Source organism: Lagenorhynchus albirostris, chromosome 5 (assembly GCF_949774975.1).
Source record: "Lagenorhynchus albirostris chromosome 5, mLagAlb1.1, whole genome shotgun sequence".
Classification (NCBI taxonomy): Eukaryota; Metazoa; Chordata; class Mammalia; order Artiodactyla; family Delphinidae; genus Lagenorhynchus; species Lagenorhynchus albirostris.
Window position 1 is genome coordinate 50,562,766 of NC_083099.1, and position 20,946 is coordinate 50,583,711.

At 40.0% G+C, this 20,946-nt stretch overlaps 1 protein-coding gene across 1 annotated transcript in view; it reads right to left on the reverse strand.

Moving 5' to 3' along the window:
- The window catches only part of TNIK (TRAF2 and NCK interacting kinase), a 169,070-nt gene extending 148,439 nt beyond the window's left edge, over window positions 1-20,631 (reverse strand). The window contains exons 1-2 of the mRNA XM_060150000.1: window positions 20,600-20,631; window positions 3,548-3,673 (exon numbers count right to left, since the gene is read on the reverse strand). Coding sequence (XP_060005983.1) covers window positions 3,548-3,673; window positions 20,600-20,614 — 141 coding nt within the window. The 5' untranslated portion in view covers window positions 20,615-20,631. The remainder of the gene's footprint in view (window positions 1-3,547; window positions 3,674-20,599) is intronic.
- Between the last annotated feature and the right edge of the window lie 315 nt (window positions 20,632-20,946).

Consider the following 20,946-nt stretch of genomic DNA (forward strand, 5'->3'; position numbering starts at 1 on the left):
AAGCTAATAGACCATTTCTAGTGGGGACAGTCAGAAGAGTCCTTTGCATGGGCACACATCTGACAAAAGGGATGCTCTCTGTCTACCAAGCAGAATGTGGGGCACATAATTGCCGCATTCTGCCACCAGCATTTGACTGCAGGTGGAGAAAATGGAATGTGAAGGCAGAGTTCCTCCCCCCGTGGCACAGGTTTGGAAGTGATCACTACTTGCAGACGCCCCTTTGTGAACTTCAGGAAGGGGATCAGCTTGCTGAAACAGTCTCCTCATTGGCCTTGCTGCTCCCCCTCTGGCCCCCATCTGGTCTAGTCTCAACCCAGCAACCAGAGGGACCCCTTCACTCTATGGGTCAGATTCCATCCCTTCATCTTCAAAACCCTCCAGTGGCCCCCAGCTCACTCAGAGTAAAAGCTGACATCCTGCCAATGTCCTGTAAGGCCCTGCCTGATCTGGCCCCAGGTCTCATTCCCACATCTTCCAGTCACACTGGCCTCATTGTTATTCCCGGAAAACACTGGGCCTGGAATGCCCTTCCTCCAGGTATCTACAATGGGGCTTCCCCTGGCCACTGCAGCACCTACCCACAATCCTCATTAATCGTTCCCTGCTCTTCCAGGCATTTATCCTCCTCCAGCATGCTGAGTAGCTTTCTGACTTATTATGTTCATTGTTTGTGGTCTGTAGCAAGAATTAAGCTGCCTGCAGGTAGGGGCTTTTATCACTTTTGTTCATTGATATATCATAAGTGTCCGTAAGAGTGCCTTGCGTCTAGCAACTGCTTGATATGTATTTGTTGGATGGATGAAGGAATGGATGAATAAATGGACACATACTCATGCAGGCTCCTAGCTCCCAGGAACCACAGCCATCTCCACGGGAAGAGTCACTGGCCAGGGTGCGAAATGGTGGGCAGTGACTTGTTTCCAGAGGATAAAACCTCCTGTTTGTGCCGTGCAGATGCAAACAGGCTTGCTTCTTTCTTCCAGTGCCAGTCTGAAAATGGACTGCAGATTTTGCTCATTAAAAAAAAAAAAAAATTTAAAAACCCCAAAACTTCCAGTGCCTTTTGCAGAACTTCAGGCCAAGCTAAACTGTCACATTTCAAGACAGCTGCATTCTTGTCATGTGTCCATCCATTAATGAGCTCGGAGGCTCTGAGAAAGACAATTAGCTTCACTGTAAAATAAATGACAACTAATTTTCTTTCCAGCTTAAAAAAATCTCAGCATTAGGAAAAAGGTGAAAAAAAGTCAAGCCCTGCTTGACCACTCGTCTCCTTCCTCAGCCAATGATTTGTAATATATATACCTAAATTTTAATAGTTCAGCCTAATAAGAAAACTATCCTGTCTGGCCCATCTCACAAAAGGAATGATATTAATAGTTACGTGTGACTCATCTGGAAATAGTTGTACTACCTCAAGTGATAAGCCAGAGGTGATTCCAAAGCTGTATTAATGCTTTCTTTTAATCTGGAGCCATAGCTCTGACCAAACCAAAAAATGCTTCTGCAGACAGTATCAAAATAGCTATCATTCTCCTCTTGTCATCTGCTGCAGCTTGAAGTAAGGCAGGGGTCATTGCTAAAATGTTAGATTCCTGGCAGTATAAAAGTCCTTTGGGAACACAGAGATATTTAAACTGGTGCCATCTCATCGTATCCTGCTGAACATGCAGGCCACAGGGAAACTGAACTCTCACAAGTATCTGTAGCAATTATTGGTTTGAACCAATAATAGTAGTAGTAATAATCATAATCATAGCAACCAAGTTTGTACCAATAATATCACTTTCATTCATAAAACAACTATTTTGTCAGCATCACATGCCCAGCCCCTTCCTAGTGTTGAGGAAGACACTGAGATGCAAAAGACACATTCCTTGTCCTCAGAGCCTGTCTATATGAGGAGCAAAGATAGCCCAATGAGAAGCAATTAAGAAAGACATGAAAAAAAGTTTCCAAAATTAAATTACTGAAATTACTACCCAGAAACAAATATCTTCAACATTATTGGCTTACATTATTCTAGACACCCCCGTCATGTTAATATATGTATATATATATTTTTTTCCTTTTTCTTTCTTTTTTTGACACAAAAAAAGAAAATGTACTATATCTAATCATAGCCTCTAAAAAAGCTTTTAAAAACCCTTACTATAATTGTTCACGTTCATCCATTTGTAAACATAGATCTACATCATTTTAACTGGCTGAATATTGTCCCTTAATGGATTTACTTAAGTGATTCCCTATTAGTTAGCATCTACATATATTTTTATGTAGTTACCCCAATATTCATTTAGGATACATTCCTGTGTGTGAAAATACTGGGTCAAAAGTAAGGCATTTTCTTTGGGAGATTAAATATAGATATAGATACAGATATAGATATATCTGTGTGTGTGTGTGTGTATGTGTGTGTTCCAACTGTCCTTGTGTAAAGTTGTACCAACATTCATTTCAAGCAGGGGGCGTGAATGTCCATTCTGAGTATATCATTAAAAAAAACCTTTGTCAATCTCCTGGGTAAGAAGTGGTATCTAATTCTTGTTTTCTTTTGCATTTATATTGTCAGTAAGATTATACTTTATTGGTAATTGATATTTATTACTTTGTTAATTGCTGCCCTGTCTTAACTCAATCTTTCTATTAATCATTTCACATATTTTCTTATTGATTTATAAAAACTCTTCATCTCTAAAGGCTACTAAATTCCTTCTCATCATATATTTCTTAAATTAGCTATTTGCATTTTTTACTTTGATTATTGCATTTTCTGTATTTTTTATATTGTAAAGAACTTACATTCAATATTAGATCCTGAATCTTTAATGACGGACATCAAAAAAGTCTTTAAAAGATACCTGAATTCAATACCAGCTTTCTCTAAAATATACCTGAATACAACTATACCCATAGATCTACACACATTTTTAAACGTATTCAAATATTTTTTTAACTTTCATTTTTCACAGTAAAATCTTTTAAAAATTGTTATTAGTTTTTCATGTTTCCTTTTGTCCTTTATTTTATATTCATTATTTTATCTTTTACAGCAAAATTGTCTATGGACAATGAGTTTTGTGGCGAAACTGCTTGCAGCAAAGATGTTTAAGCCAAGATACAGGACAGGAGTTTACTTCTCTGTAAACCTTAGTTTTGTCATACAAAAAAATGAAGATAATAATAATGTCTACCTCAAAGAGCTGGAATAAATGATGAGATTCATTAAAAGCAAACAGCATGGTACCTAAAGTATAATAAAAACTCAATGAAGGTAGTCATTAGTGGGGAAAAAAACAGAGAATCTAACAACTAGCTTTAGGGACGGTCCACATTAAGGGATAGGAGATAGAGTTATTCAAGGAAATGGGAGAAAACGTCAAAAACACAATTTATGGATATCATGGAGTAAAGGATTTCAAAGAACAACTGAACCTAGTAATGAGGATAGAGAAATGCATTTCAGTAATGAGGATAGAGAAATGCATATTCAGTCCTGGGTGTTTTCTATGTAAGAAAAGCAAATTTGGGCAGCACTACATACCCAAAGTTGGTCATCCATGCCTGGTGGGTTCTTTTTGATAAAAGCACCATAGTATGTAGCAATATTCCGGTGATGAGAATATTTCTTCAACATGTTAATTTCTTGTTTGATTTCTTCCTCTTCATCCTATATTAGAACAATAAATATTGTCATGAAAATCCAGTGTCTTTAGTAGGATTCTGTTTTTCATCACCGTCTATATCAACTATGCAATAATTTCTTTCTTAAGTTTTTTCTTCTGTGGTAACAAACAAGCATAATTACCATATAACTTGACTTTCTTCCTTGACTACAAAGAAAAAATTTACAAGATAACACATTGGCAGTCCAAGGGGGTCTTCTGTTTGTACAGCAAACCAATATAGCAGGCAACCTGCTAGGAAAAAAAAAAATTCCTCATCCTTTCACCTGGAAGAGATTAAGGTAGACAAGCTATTAAGATAAAACTCACTCTAGGCCTCTGGGTACTATGTCCATCAAGTACCTATCACTGATCATACCTGGTATAGGGAAGATTAAGAAAAGTGAAAAGAAAAAAAATACAGCCTCTTCGATTTAAAATTTGTTAGGTTCATTTTCTTTGAAGTCTCCTTTTATTGAAGTCCCTGATGGAAGATGATGAAAGTCAGATGGGGAAAGGGAGCAGGGGTAAGTTCCCTCCATCTGAGGATGTTCACAAAGCAGGAGTACCCATCTCACCTTCAGGAAAGTACACATGAAAAGAAAGGGGACATGTGGTAGTGCTACGAATGTGAAAAGAAAGAACCCTCCTACAGAGTAAGTTTCCTAATTCAGATTTCACTCATTCCCAGTTTCAATTTGGAGTCCACTAACTTGGGCCTTTTTAAGAGAACCTGATATCACTGGTGAAGAGTGTGTGTGTCCTCCCATAATTTTTTTAAAGAATATTTATTTATTTATTTTGCCGCACCGGGCCTTAGTTGCAGCACGCAGGATCTAGTTCCCTGATTAGGGATTGAACCCAGGTGCCCTGCACTGGGAGCGTGGAGTCTTAACCACTGGACCACCAGGGAAGTCCCTCATAATTTTACTTTGAAATGTACACATCAATTGGACTTTTACGTAGTATTTTATTCTTGAGGTTGGTGGAAAAAATTTCTAGCCCAGGAAAACTGTTTTAGATGCAGCAGTAAGAATCTCTGCGTGTAAGATGTTACACGGCCATTACCTGAAAGGCCATTCACGGCGTGTCCCTGTCTGTACCCTCACCTCCTCCAGCTACTTGGTCTCTACGTTGCTGGGCCCTTCTGTGGGCTCCCATGAGTGTCTTCTTTCCCCTTCCTCTTCTTCACATAATTTCTACTCATCCTTCCTGACTGAGTTTAATGGACACTCTTGAGGGATGTTTTCCCTAATTCTCTCGGGTAATGTCAAGTCTCCCCACTATATCCTGTCCACCCCCAAACCTGCACACACATTTGTTGGTACTAGAACAGAGGTATGGGTCATACTGTGTCATACTCGCCCTTTTACTTGACTCCCTTCTCCATGGCTTGTAAGCTCTCTTCTGCCTTCAGATCTCAGTTCCAGGACCCCTTCCCCAGCAAAGTTCTCTGATCTGCCTGCCTGTGGTTCTAGCCCCAGGGATCTTCACGTGTCTCTTCCTTTGCAGCACCTACCAGAACGGCAATCCACGCTTATCTATCTAAACATTTGATTGAAGCCTCTCTTCCCTGTCAATCCATAAAAACTATCAACACAGGGATCCTGCCTGCTTTTGCTCTTTATAAATAACATCCTAGCATCAAGCAAACTGCCTGTGAATAAATATGAATAAAAGAATGAATACCTAATAAAGTTCCAACCACTTACAGCAGCATTCCTTACAGCTTGAAAGGAACTGGTAAAAATAAGAGGAGGAGAGTGGTGAGACGCTCACATTTACTGACCACCCAAAAATAAGTTTTAGTAAAAAGCAATGGAGGTTTGCAAACCTAGGAGAACGCAGTATGTTACATATGACGTGGCTTAACTAAGTCAAAGACTAGGTAGTCTCAAAATAGAATGTATGCTTGGGATGCTGAGCTAAGAAGAAGCACGTGGCCTTAACAAAGGAGGGGAGGAGAGGAGTGAGGGGCTGGGATGGGGGCAGGGGATGGCACATGCTGACCAAAGAAATCTTCCCTGCGGCTACCAGAAACTGCCTAGGCCTTCACTGCAAGCCTAAGGAGAGACTGACCTTCACAGCCCTTCAACTTGTTGCAGGGTCCTGCAGCAGGCCTCCAAAATGTCTGACGATTGTGCATGTTAGCTATTTTAAACCCACCACGCGGGGCCTGATAATCGTGGATGAATATAGGATGTGAGCAGATGTACTTTAGGGAAGCCTAGATAAAAGGGGAGAAAACAAACCTGAGGGTTTCTGGGGCAGTCTGGCATCTGCTTTCGATTAAAGAGGCAAGCACATGAGACAGTAAAACACCCGTCATTTTCCAGCGGCCGCCGGACAGACTCAGCTTGGGTCATTCTTAGTGAGAAGCGGGGCTGGTTCTACAAGTATTTGCTGCCTGCCTCAGGTTCCCAACGGGATGGTGGCTGATGCCAGGAGAAAGAGAGGAGGAAAAAGTGCCTTAAAAAGCTCACCATATCATTAAGGAAACAAGAACTTACGAAACAGTTAAATAACAGTGTGATTCAGTATATAATTAAATCCAAAACAAAGAGTACTGGAGACCAGAATGAAGTCAGCATGTTCTCCATGGCTCTGCAAAGGTAAACTGAGGCAACGTGGTAATGAAGAAAGCATATGCTTTAAGTCAGGAAAATGAGGGGTGGCAGGTGGGGTGCACGTTCAGCTTGAGCTCCACTCCTTTCTTGCCGCATGATCTCAGGAAAGCAGCCTACCTTTTGGAGCCTAATTTTTCTCATCTATAAGGAGATACAGATGTTATAATAGTATCCATATTATTCTATGTCCCAATCTTCTGTGAAAATTAAATGAAGTATGTGAAAGTTATAAAATATAATACAAAATAAACATTATTATTAATCTTCTCAACCAATAAATAAATAACAAAGGTAGGAGAGGGCAGGAATGTAAGTAACTTGAGTTTTAGGTTTAAATTGTTTAAATTCCAAACACAGTTATGGAACCACTGTGGATCATGGTTACGTAGCTCTAATATATAACCTTGATCTTGATCTTATATGGCCTTGTGAGTGAGCGTGAAATTTATCAGGCCTTCAGGGCTACTGTTCATCCAGATTTCAAGACTAGTGCAAGGATGGCCTTAAGTTACTCAGTGAAACTGAAAGGGAGGCACTTATTATGACCGTAAGAACACATTTAACCCCTTCATAAGCAGTCCAACCTCTTACAATACGGCTCATTGAAGGAGATGGGTTACGATGCTTTCAAAAGGACAAAACAACAACCGAGGCTAGAATTAGATTACAAAGTTATAAGAAGCTTATCTTCTGTTTTGTAAATGGATTATTCTTATGTCTTGAGAATTGAGCACAGGGATCAAGCTCACTGGGAAACTAATGACCACTGGGTCATAGTGAAAAACAAAGTAATGGTACCAAATTGTCACAAATGTTAAAGGGGAGTAATTTTAATAAGCTAAGTCCAATACTCTAGGAAGAACCATGATCTCAATCAGAAGACTTCAAAATCTTGTCCAAGCTGACTTAGTATGTCAAGTCAGGCACGGCCATTTGAACTCTCCGAATGCCAGTTATTTTCACCTGTAAATGGGAAAAAGGATACCTATCAAAGTCACCTCCTAAGGCTTAGAAATGATTAAGTGCTTATGTAAGCACAGCTTTATTATCAACAGAAAGAAGACTATCTTTTCTCAAGATGACGAGAATCTATTTATTGCTTACTATTTGTGGTAGACTAAAAGGAAAAACGGGCCGATATGTGGCAGCCTCCCACCTGAAGAGGTGGAGTTCATTTCCTCTGCTTGTCTCTGGGCTTGGCCATGTGATCTGCTTTGGCCAACGGGACATTAGGAAATGCGACGCAGCAGAGACTTGAAAAGTATTTACGTGTAGGGATGGACTTCTCTTACTGCTTGCAGAGAACACTTTTATGTGAAAAACGAGAACCAGCCTCCTGGAAGATGATAAAACAGGTGAAGAGACAGTGCTTTTCAAATGCAAGGAAACGGATGATCCCAGACAATGCTTTCAAGCCACCGGCTGCCTCTGATGACTATACGATGATCACAACCGTGGTCATAAAATATAGCCAAAGCCAACCTTACGTAACGTTTTGTCCCAGAGGTTGTATGTGTATCATCTCATTTAATATTCAAAACAGCTCTATGAAGTACATGTTTTTAATGATCCCATTGAACAAATAAGGAAAACGAGTTTCAGAGAGTTTATTCCTATTTTAAATGTTACAGCTAAGATCCAAAGCAAGATTCGTCTGACTTCAAAGCCAGTCCTCTTAATTCTAAACTGAAAACTCCTAGACAGAAGAAAGGCAATCACCTTTGGTGATAAAACCAAAGCTTCTAAATCATGAAAGAAGAGTTTAGGAGCACCTTAAGCCAGGGCTGAAGAGAAACCTGCCTTTGGTCCTCCAATTAAAGGAGCTTGTTAGCACACACTAATATTTGCTTATGAATGATTCCAGGGGATAAAGGAGGGATTTTAAGTTGCATATTTATTACACAGGGGAATATACTTTAAGCACCTACAATATAGTAGGATTCAAAAACGGCATTAACGAGACACTTCCTATTAGTGTGCTCTATAACAAAGGGTTTTGCCCAACGTTCAGCTCTCAACCCATGGAAGAGGAATAAACCTGTGTAATTCTTACAACAAGCCAAGGGACTGGTCAGTTTGAACTCTCAAGGAAGTATGAGGTGTAGAGACTCATAAATGTGACTACACCCTGAGGTTCGGACACTGGCTAGAACCACTTCTGTTCCTGCTCACCTGTCCTGCTCTCCACAGTGGTTGCTGGCGTTAGGCAGGTTTTTGTGTTAACATGTCTACCATTTTCACCTTTGTCGCTGACTGAATGTGATAAAAAAATTGAAGACGAGTTATTGTTAAAGAATCATAGACGATTAGAATTTGTAGGGATTACTAACATCTTCTAAAATGTGATTTAAAAAAGAAACTTAATAATTTGTAGCACTAAAATCCCTTTCTCCAACAGAAATTTTATTCAGGATGCCAATATACAGCCTCAATAAAAACTAGACTTTTAAAATCAGTAAACATTTATTTTTATAAATTAAACTATTATATGTAGTACACACAGCTATATTTAAAATGGATAACCAACAAGGACCTACTGTAGGGCACAGGGAACTCTACTCAATATTATGTAACAACCTAAACGGGAAAAGAATTTGAAAAAAGAATAGACACTTGTATATTTATAACTGTATCATTTTGCTGTACACTCAAAACTAACACAACATTGTTTATCAACTATACTCCAATATAAAATAAATAGTTTAAAAGAAAGAAACAGGGCTGCCCTGGTGGCGCAGTGGTTGGGAGTCCGCCCGCCGATGCAGGGGATGCGGGTTCGCGACCCGGTCTGGGAAGATCCCACATGACGCGGAGCGGCTGGGCCCGTGAGCCATGGCCGCTGAGCCTGTGTGTCCAGAGCCCGTGCTCCGCAATGGGAGAGGCCACAACAGTGAGAGGCCCGTGTACCGCAAAAAAAATAAAGAAACAAAGGATGACTAAACTCTTAAAAAAATTAAACTATGTAATATTTAGATATAAAGTTAATCAATGACAACAAAGGGGCTATTTTAGTGAAGACAAATTTAGAATTTTTGAAAGAAAAAGTCACATATCAGCTTCAATATCTTATGAATTTTCTGTTTTGTTTTGGTTCCAAAGGATAGAGGAAATCTACATTTCCTCAGATAGGTAATTGTAAGTGGTAATAATTACTCTTAAAAAGCATGCCTTAAAATTTCAGTGGAAAATTCATACTGAATGACATTCTGCACATGAATGGAATAACCCAGATTACAAATTGAAAAGTTGCTGTTTTCTTTTATTTATTTATTTATTTATTTTTTTGCGGTACGCGGGCCTCTCACTGTTGTGGCCTCTCCCATTGCGGGGCACAGGCTCCGGACGCGCAGGCTCAGCGGCCATGGCTCACGGGCCCAGCCTCTCCGCGGCATGTGGGATCTTCCCAGACCGGGGCACGAACCCGTGTCCCCTGCATCGGCAGGCGGACTCTCAACCACTGCGCCACCAGGGAAGCCCCTCTTTTATTTTTAATTTATTTTTTTCACATCTTTATTGGAGTATAATTGCTTTACAATGGTGTGTTAGTTTCTGCTTTACAACAAAATGAATCAGTTATATATATACATATGTTCCCATATCTCTTGCATCTCCCTCCCTCCCACCCTCCCTATCCCACCCCTCCAGGCGATCACAAAGCACCGAGCTGATCTCCCTGTGCTATGCGGCTGCTTCCCACTAGCTATCTACCTTACGTTTGGTAGTGTATATATGTCCATGCCTCTCTCTTGCTTTGTCACAGCTTTAATTTATTTTATTGAAGTACAGTTGACTGTAATGTTGTGTTAATTTCTGCTGTACAGCAAAGTGATTCAGTTATACCTATGTGTACATATTCTTTTCATATTCTTTTCCATTATGGTTTATCACTGGATATTGAATAGAGTTCCCTGTGCTATACAGTAGGACCTTGTTGTTTATCCTTCCTATATATAATAGTTTGCATCTGCTAATCCCAAACTCCCAGTCCATCCCTCCCCCACCCTCACTCCCCCTTGAGAAGTTGCAATTTTCTAGTGTGTTCAAAGTTGGTATATAACATTGAGTTTGAGGGTTTTTTAAAAAAATCAGTTTATTAAATATTAAAATATATGAAACATTAAATGAGATTTAAGCATGTATGGATCCTCTAAAATTATCTCAAGGTGGGTAAGCACCTGCAAACTATATATTTACAGATCTAAGGAAACAGGTCTAGCATGATTCAACGAGTTGCCCAAGCTCGTATTTCTTCATTGCAGCACTGATAGAACTTGGGTCTTTGCCACAGCATACTGCAAGCAGCACTTGGATTTGTTGTATATGTTAACCCTAAACTAAATGGATTCAGTCAATAAATATCTGCTACTCTATCCCAGGCACAATGCTAAATAATAATAATAATAATATAATACAGTCGTCCCTCAGTATCCACAAGGGATTGGTTCCAGGATCCTCCATGGACACCAAAATCCACAGATGTTTAAGTCCCTTATGTAAAGTAGCAGAGCACAGCCGGCCTGCCATATCCTGGGTTACACATCCTCAGATTCAACTAACACTGCGAATACAGAGGGCCGAGTGTAATACAACAATGGACATAAAACATTCAAGCTCTTCCACAATGAAACTTACTATAGTCTCGTGGGGAACACAAATGGAAATCAAAGAATGATACAGATACATGCAAAATTACTAACTTGAGAGGTATGGGTAGCTGATGTAATTAGGGGCATGAGGGGAGAGAGCTGATAAATCCAAGTGTCAGCTGAATTTTAAAAGCCATGAGGGAGGTTACCCAGTTAGGGGAAAGAAAAAGTATAATGTGATGTGACTGAGGAGGGACTGGTTTCCTGGCAGAGAAACAGCGATTACCAAGGCCCTGTAGCTGGACAGGGCAGGGCATATTGTCTCCTATGGGAATCGTTGGTGCCATGGAGAGAAAATGAAAAATGTCTACAAGAGATGTCGTAATAGTAACAATGTGCACTAAACACTGTGTTCTACATATTGCTCTCAAATGCTTTATTTTATTATTTATTTATTTATTTATTTATGGCTGTGTTGGGTCTTCATTGATGCCGGCGGGCTTTTCTCTAGTCGCAGCGAGCGGGGGCTACTCTTTGTTGTGGTGCGCGGGCTTCTCATTGCGGTGGCTTCTCTTGTTGCAAAGCTCCGGCTCTAGGCGCGCGGGCTTCCGTAGCTGTGGTGTGCAGGCTTAGTAGCTGTGCCTTGAGGGCTCTAGAGGCGCAGGCTCAGTAACTGTGGAGTACAGGCTTAGTTGCTCCGCAGCATGTGGGATCTTCCCGGACCAGGGGTGGAACCCAAGTCCCCTGCATTGGCAGGAGAATTCTGAACCACTGCGCCACCAGGGAAGTCCCTCAAACGCTTTATAAATAACTATATTTCCTTCTCACACTAAACGTATGAGGGAAGTAATATTATCCATATTTATACATGTGGAATAAGGGGAGGTTAAGCAACATGCCCGGGGTAAGAGAAACAGGAAGTGTCTGTCAAAAGTAGGGTAAACCCAGATGAGTGACAGTTTGCAGTGCTCTTCTTTACCACTAGGCTAACCTGCTCTCTCTTTAGTAGGAAGTAGTATCCCTTAGAGAAGCAGACAACACGAGGGTGACATGCATCCTTCCACACCCAAGCCTGCATTGATGTATGACTCCCAAGAGGACTATGAATTTTAAAAATAGGTTTTAACCCTAGGAATGTTGTCATTCATTTAAAATCTATGATAAATGAGATAGCTTTTGCAGCAACATGGACGGACCTAGAGATTATCATACTAAGTGAAGTCAGAAAGAGAAAGACAAATATTGCTTATAGGTGGAATCTAAAATATGATACAAATGAACCTATCTAAGAAACAGAGACAATCACAGACATAGAGAACAGACCTGTGGTTGCTAGGGTGGGGGGCATGGGGGAGGGTTGGGAGTGTGGGGAGTCTGGAATTAGCAGATGCAAACTATTATATAGAGGATGGATAAACAACAAGGTCCTACTTGTCCTACTTGCACAAGGAACTGTATTCAATATCCTGTGATAAACCAAAATGGAAAAGAACATGGAAAAATATATAATATGTATATATATATATATATAAAACGGAATCACTTTCCAGAACAACAGAAATTAACACAATATTTTAAATCAACTGTACTTCAGTAAAATTAAAATAAATAAATAAATGAGATGGCTTACATCCTCAAGAATCCTCCACCTACATTCAGGTAACAGCCCACAGGAATCGGAACGGGTCTTCTTTTCTGACGGTATTAACAGTGTAAATGATAATGTCTTCCCTTTTTTCTTTGGTTACCGGAAAAAAATAACTATCGAATTCCCTGTGCCTTGTAATTTGGATCTGTTTTTTCTTCATCTGGCTTTCTAGTCTTTATATTTTCTCTGGTCTCTTGTTTTTACAAATATAATATCATTTTGTATAGCATCTACTATGTGCCAGGTCCTAGGTCAGCAGGCTCTGCAGGAGGTACCAAGATGGATAATGCACAGTTCCTGTTCTGGGCTCATGAAAGTCAGCAGGCTTTGAACGAGAAAGAGAGGACTCTTCATAAAAGGAAAACTAAAGGTGAGCTTCCCGTCATTCAGAAAGCCAATGTGTTGATGAGGAGGTCAAGCCTCAAAAGAACTCAACAAGAGGGAACCAGGTAAAGTCAAAAGAGGGACCTAAATGTGAGATGGGAAAGATGTGCTGGCAGGCAAAGGGGAGCACGGATCTACGAAAGGAGACCCCCACTGTCCACGGTTGAGGAACTTGGTAACAAATCTGGATTTGAATGGCCTGCTTAATGATTCCAGGCACCCCAACTTCTGTGGGCCAATCTCCTTACTTTCATGCATCTCAATTCCACTAGGGGGATAAAAGAACAAATTGTAGTTTTGATCAAATACTGTGAGGTACACAAGTGAAAGGCACTACTAAAAACAAACCGTCACAATGGAAAAACACTTCTAACAACTAGTGCACCTAAGTGTTCACCTTCATTAGTGTGGGGTATAGACAGGAGTCTCCAGGTCCATTTTTTGCTCTTAAGCAATCTCTGGAGCATGCATGCATACGCATACTACAAGGCCACCCATTCATCACGCATGCACACGTGCAGAGACCCAGATACGCGTAAGCCACCGAAAGGGGTGTCATCAGTATGTAAGGAGAAATGCTGAAGTGTGCATGGAGTAAGCAGCTCAGCTTGTCCATTTTTAGAACTTAGAAGCTTTCCAAGTTCTACGTGCTGTACAACACACAGAATTGAGACACTGGAAATAGCCCCAAAGGTGGAGGGTATTATGGAGACAAAAAAAAAATCTGTTTATCTTTTCTCTGTTAAAAGTTCTCAGGGCTTCCCTGGTGGGCAGTGGTTGAGAGTCCGCCTGCTGATGCAGGGGACGCGGGTTCGTGCCCTGGTCCAGGAAGATCCCACATGCCGCGGAGCGGCTGGGCCCATGAGCCATGGCCGCTGAGCCTGCACGTCCGGAGCCTGTGCTCCACAACGGGAGAGGCCACAACGGTGAGAGGCCAGCGTATCGCAAAAAAAAAAAAAGTTCTCATCATGTGCTTTATCTGACCGGTCCTTCTGCTAACTTTATCTACTTGAAAAGTCCCAAAGAGGTGTCTAGAAGGGTCTCTGCAGCGGAAGAGCCTGGGGTGGGGATTCCCAGGCTTTGCTGAGACTCAAGCTTCCACAGCTGGGAACGCCCCTCTCGGGCCCTACCAACCTCACCAATATCTACCCATCCTCTGATCTCATGTAGTTGTTACTTAATCAGGAAACGAACGTACTGGCCACCTAGATAGGTCAGTTTCCTTCTTAAATTCTCCCTTAATACTCTCTGTACAGTCCTTGAAAGTTAATCAGAACTGTCAAATAACTGTTCAACTGTTTGTTAAATGTCTTTCACTGACACTGGAATGTAAGATTCCAGAAGATAGCGCCTGTGTCTGTCTTATTCACCGCTATCACCCCAGAGCATAACACATTCATTCATTCTTAAGTGAATGAATAAATGAATTATTGTGATTTCAGTCTTCAGCTTCTGGAGTCCAGCCCCACTTTCTCTCCTGGATCTTGCTCTACACTAAGTCATTTTGACAGTTACCTGTTGTTCAGGGTAAGACTAATAACATCGTAACTGAGGTAATGAAGACAGGGCCGAGTCAAACTATTTACATATATTGACGATGAACTAACACACATATGGCATGTACGGCATGTGGTTCATAGCACAGGCTACCATCCCCAGCTACAGAAGTCCAATGCACATTATAACATCCTCTCCTCATTCCTATTGCCTGCCCCATGCAGGCATTCACTGTCTCTTACTAATATTTAGTGAGGAACTGTTATGTACCAAGCACTAGACATTATATAATTTTAGTCTCAAAAAAGTTTGCAATGTTTGTATTCCCATCTAACAGATAAGAAAAATGAGATTCAGAAAACTTAAAAAATTTGCCCAAGGGCAGTAAGGAGAGGACTGGGTGTGAACCCAGCTCTATCTGAATCTGATGGCCATGCTCTGGTGATGCCCCCCAACTCCCAACTCCCGTCTCTCATTCTTATAACAGGGCCGTGGGGAAGGTGGGCACACCCTGACTGGCTGGATTCGAATTCCAACTCTGCCATTTACCGTCTGTGGCGCTTGGGCAAGTTATTCAGGATTTTTTGCTTTCAATTAATTCCTCATTTGTAAAATGGATATTATTAGCACTGCTCCTCTAATGGGAATTGTTTCAAGGGTTAAATGAGGAATTGTTAGCATATTCCCTCTAATGGGAATTAGAGCAATTCCCTCTAATGGGAATTGTTTCAAGGGTTCGTGTATATTGTATTAAGTACTAAGAACAATGCTTGGCACATATAAGCAATGATAGCCATCTTTATTTTTGACTCTGACTCTTGTTGTTGTTGTTATTACCGTTACTAATATTACCTTCTATGCTACCAATCATTCCACTGAATTGCCCTCCCTTTGGGAAGGAGGCATCAAATGTGCATGGAGCAGCATGTCCCCTGATTTCTCCCAGTAACCGAAGATGAAAAGATTTTTTTTCCTTTGGTCCAATTTCAGCAAACATTCCATGAGCCCGTTAACTCTGGGCAAAGCACTCCACCAGAAACTACTGGGAGAAGGCTGCTTCCTTACTCGTCAAAGAGGGATGGAGACTGGCTGAAAGCTTCACCTACAGGAATTCAGTAAGTGAGACAGAAATAGAAACTCAATCAAGCAGGGCTTAAGATGGATCCTTCTAGTAGGCAAATCCCATCCTGTTACTTTGCTATTTAACTTCCGGCTTCCACCCTGGCTCTAGCAGTGGTGTGAGGACGGGGCCAGGACTGACAGCCTCCCTCCCCTTGTAAAAAACAACCCGCCTGTATCTTTTCTATCTAATGGGTTTTTGCTTAAGACTCTTTGCTCTCAGGGTTCTACTGGGAAAATTAAAAAGTTTGAAAACCTTATAATATCCTTGCCACAGCATTCAATTCGCTCATGACCTGACCCTAACTTGTCCAGATTCCCCTTGTATCACTCTCTCCTCAGCACATTTTTTATACTAAAACTAAACTATGTGATCGTTTCCAGAACATGTTCCACCTCTCTCAGCCTCCATGCCTTGGCACAGATGGTTTTCTTGGCCAGGAACGTTCTCATCTGATTTTCCTCCTGGGCTTAATTACTACCCCTCACTGTCACATCAAACTTTATATGTAACATTATTTATGACTTGTACGACTTTATTATAAAATGGATTAGCTTTACTTACAAATATTTAGAGCAAGGTTGTATTATTGTCAGCTCCCCTTCAGGCAAAGAACCACTTTGTCATTTTTGAATTTCAAGTGTCTGTCATAAAGTAGGTGTTTAGTAAATGTTTATCAAATAAATATTCAATTAAACACTAAATATCCTTCTATGTTAAATGAAGACCTATGGCAGTGTGAGAAACAGAGTGGACTTAAAGAGTAGAGTTAAAATACTCAGGTCGAAATATTCACTCCACCATTTACATGTTACGTTCAGCAAGATACTTAGTATGCGTGGTTTACTCATCTCTATAATGGAACTAATAATGGAGTCTGGTGGTTGTTAAGGGCCTTCAGTGAATCAATATACAGAAAGTATTGTAAAGAGTTCTAGCACATAATAATCACTCCATCAATGTTACCTACCATTATTATTATTTCAGGCTGAAATATAAAAAATGTAACTACAGAGGCACTTTACTTAAGGACTGAGTCTGTTTTAAATACATCTACTAAAATGATTTGATCTTACAGTAATACACTGAATTCTGTTTTTCCCTGCCCAGCATCTATCCTACCCTTTCCTTTAACAGTTCTTAGTTTTTAATTTGAGGAATCCTTTCCAACTCTCTGTCCCTGTGGTAGGTTCCAGGGCCAGGCACCCAACCCAGATGCGGCTGGAGAGAAACAGGGTTTGCTTGTCGGATAGTGAGGTGACCCAAGCTGGGCCACTGATGTCCACACTGGCACTCTTGCTGGGTAATGAGGTAATTAGAACATGAGCTTCATTACTAAGGGTAATGAGGTAATTAGAACATGAGCTTGGAGCTGCTGGTAGAAAGAAAGCAGAGCCCAGAGATGGAGAGATACAAAATTCCTAATCAGTCATGTGACTTCCTAGATCTTGCTGAGCCTTTTCTTTTTTTTTAAATATACACAAGACAATAAATTCTGTTTTCAGCTTCATCTAGTCTGAGTGGGGCTTCGGTACTACAACCCAAAGTGTCCTGAGTAATGATCTCAACCAGTCATTGTAAAGATGAGAAAGCCTATGACAGTAAGTTATTACCTTATTAAGTCCTACATGGGCTTCAAGGTATCATTGTAAAGGGACTAGTTTACATCAGGAATTTTGGTTCAAATGAAGATGGGTATTATTTGCAGGATTATCAAAGAATCATGGTCTCTTCATACTTGGTAGCCAGAAAGCAGTAAATACAAATCCCTAGAAAAGTGTTCCTCTGACTTTGGTGTGCGTGAAGCTCCTTGAGGAGCTTGGAGAAAAGGCAGGTTCTTCCACCCAGAAATTCTGCAGCAAGCCCAGGAATCTGCCTTTCTGATGAACACCCCAAGGGGTGCAGACAGTCTGTAAATGCTGGCTGTCCACCTTGGGGAACACTACCTGAGAGGGGCCAATTTTGTTTAGATGATTAAAGTACACACATCCAGCTGGGAAGAAATCCCCAGAAAGCGACAAAATGCAGAAATTCTCATAATTATTTCAGAAACTAAAAGAACTTCAAAGACTGAGTCTGAGTTTAAGCCCTAATTCTGAAGCAAATATTAGCAAATTTGGAAGTGTCTCAGCTGTAAAACAGAAGAACATAATAAGCATTATATCCAGTTTTCTCTATGGTTATTTTCTTCTAAAAAAGGAAATGGTATAGAAAGAAAACAATAATTTAAAAATTGATTTCAAGCTTATAGTTTTATCAAATTCATTACGATAAACTGTAGTAACTTCACAGTAGATCACTGCAAACAATTAACAAAGATGACCTTTGAGAATTCATCTCAGAGCAGCTATAATGAGCACAATTATAATAATTGGTAAGAAGCTTTTGCAGCGTTCCATAATACACAAAAGACAACATGACAAAATGAAATAGATTGTTTTCTGAGGACACCACATGAGTTTCACAAAGGAAATTTTATGTTGACTGTGATGTGTAAGGGGGTGATACAAAAGTCATTTGATGCTGGATCATACACCATGGGAAATAAGAAAACCATTTCCTGATGTGTAGCCATGTTTGCCTTTGTCAGGGGTCAGTGGTTACATAATGGTCAATGATGTGCCTAAATCAAGGAACTATCCAGCCCTTTCAACAGAGGTTCCCCCGAGAGAATTAAGCCTAAATACTATAAAGCGTCCATTGTAAGCAATGGACTGACTCTCCTATGCATTGAAAATGGTGCTAGCTCTGTACCATGCTGGGGAGAATTGAGAAAATAGACTCTAAATCATTTTCTGTAGGTCTCAGTTGCCTTGTGAAACCCAGTTTAGAGAGGCTAACTGACACTGCTTAAACTGAAAATACATACTCTGGGATAAACTGCTGTGTAACTTTTTTGATTCCAAGCAAGGTGGTCTAGGAATAGTAAATGATTCTTTGAACAATTTAAAATCTCACAAACAGAACCAGAAAAAGTGATACTCAATGCTCTCGAGTCATACTTTGTGCATCAATATACAGCTTTGTACACTGAGATTAATGACGTCAATGGAACTCAACTGTAGTCTGCAGACCCACACAACAGAACTTTACAGAATTAATGTCTTGGGCTCCATCCACATCCATTAGTTGTTCAACTGCCAAGTGCATCACATTATGTGGAGATCCTATTCAATTCAAGGAAAATACAGTAGTATGACTTTAGCAGAATTGCAAAATAAATTCTGATTTGTTTTGTGCTGGGAGCTTTGTAAAAGATTTACACATTTCTAATGGATTTCTGTGTAGAGACTGATAGTATCTGATCTTGATTTTTGTGTCAGACCCTGCTAATTAACAATACAAGTATCCATCCCCTCTTCATTCCTGACTAATAATAGAACCCAAATTAACTGGACAGGTTGGTAGAATGAAAGACCACATTTCCCAGCTTCCTTGCAGCTAGGTAGCCAATGACTGCAGAAGTAAATAGAAACGTATGCGAGTAGAAAAAATTTCACTGGAAGGGGCTGTCTTCCGTACCCTCTGCTCCCAGCCCCTCCCCCCCACTCCCCGCACTGCCTTTTTTTTGCCTGCCAAAGAACGTGATCAATGGAAATCCAACAGTTACGTTAAATCAGAGAACTGACCTTAAGTGTGGAAGCCATGTGTCAGAACAATGGAGCAGAAAGATAAAAACACCCGCCTACTCTATCACATTGCTGTTATACATCCCTGGACTGTTGCCCCTAGACTCCTTTAACATGAGAGAGCATAACACTTCCATCACACTTAAGCCTCTGTTATTTTGAGTTTTCTCTTGCAAGTGGCAGAACGTAAACCTTATTAATATAATCTACATGTATTTTCTTACTCAAAGGCCAGGTGAATTAATAAACTAATTGGGATGAAATATTTGAACTGGTTTGCAAGCTCTGAAATTTGAATAATGCATTTAGGACAAATAAAAGGAAGGATTACTTTATCTAAGTTCTTCTAAACATATGGGAACAAAATTTTTTCTTGTTAAAAATGCATATGATTTTTAAAATGCATAGAACTTAAAAAGGAATTCAGATAAGTAAGGAAAGGAAGACAGTACAATGTGTGGTATAAATGAAAATTAGTGAGATTAGTATCATGGTTAATAGTGTAGCATATAATGTATACTTATCAAAGGTAGCAAACTGGCCCAGAGAAGGTACGGACCGAAGTCTGACCTACGGACATACTGTGTGTTTTTCTTATTTGTATACTGGTTCTTGATACCTTTGTGTGACCCATTCATTCTACATCTCTTTACATTAAATAATCCACTTCTGGGCCAGACGGAAGACTTTGGTCTTTTAGCTTTTGTGTACAGCTGACACATCTTAGAAAAATCCCTGGACAATCGAAAATCATTAACATGCTTTTGATTTCCAGTAAGTCCTTTCAAGTCTGATTTTTGCTCTGTACTCTAGAAAAGGCATTAAAATATTTTAAATAGACCTAGCAAAAAGGATTGAAAGCATAAGATTGTATTTAAAATAAAGTCTATTCCTTAGATTGCTTTTGATCATCCAGGCCAGAAATTTTGTTTCAGTGTCGCTCTATAATAATAAGTATTTGTAGTTATTGTGATTATTTGGTCTATAACATTTTGGGGAGGAAAATATCCATGTTACACATCCTACTAGGATTTTAGAGTTATCCAAACTCTTGTCTACTCCAGTGTTAGGTGGACTTTGGGGAAAACTGTTAAGACCCACCTCTTCTGTGTAATCTCAGTATTATTCTCTCAATACCTTCAAATCCTTGTTCTGTCTTCATCTGCAAATGTCCTTGGCTGTGTTTATGTAAATTATTGGCACACATGTTCTTCACTCTGACTACATAAGGCAGTGTGTAGGTATCTAATTTAATTAGAGTGATTTACCCATGGTCATCTCGGTCAGCTGCTGAATACTCTTAATGTTTATGTTAAGCACAAGTGGGGAAAGGTCTTGGATGTCTAAAAAAATTCTATTTCCAAAAAGTGATTTTTCTCTATCACTAACTTCTCTATTACAAATATATAAGTTTGAGATGGCAAGATAATGATACATTACCCCTGTGACATCCATAACCTTGATGGCTGCAAGTTGGCCCGTTTTGACATGACGACCCTGTAAAAAAAATTTTTAAAATAATTCAGTTCTGATGAGTAATATTAGCGTTAGATTTCAACTGTAAAGAACAATTACATAAATCAATGTTACAGAGTGCCAGTGGGGAAGACAGACAGACAGACAGACACACAGAAATCTTAAATGCTTTGAAGATCAATCTCTATTTAATGTTTATTTTGTAAAACATCTCCATCACTTGGTCTGTTGGGTTTGTTTTCACAGTGGTTGTCAAGGTAAATCAAAGAGACAATGTCGAATAATTTGGTTTACCTCCTCTTCAAGGTGTC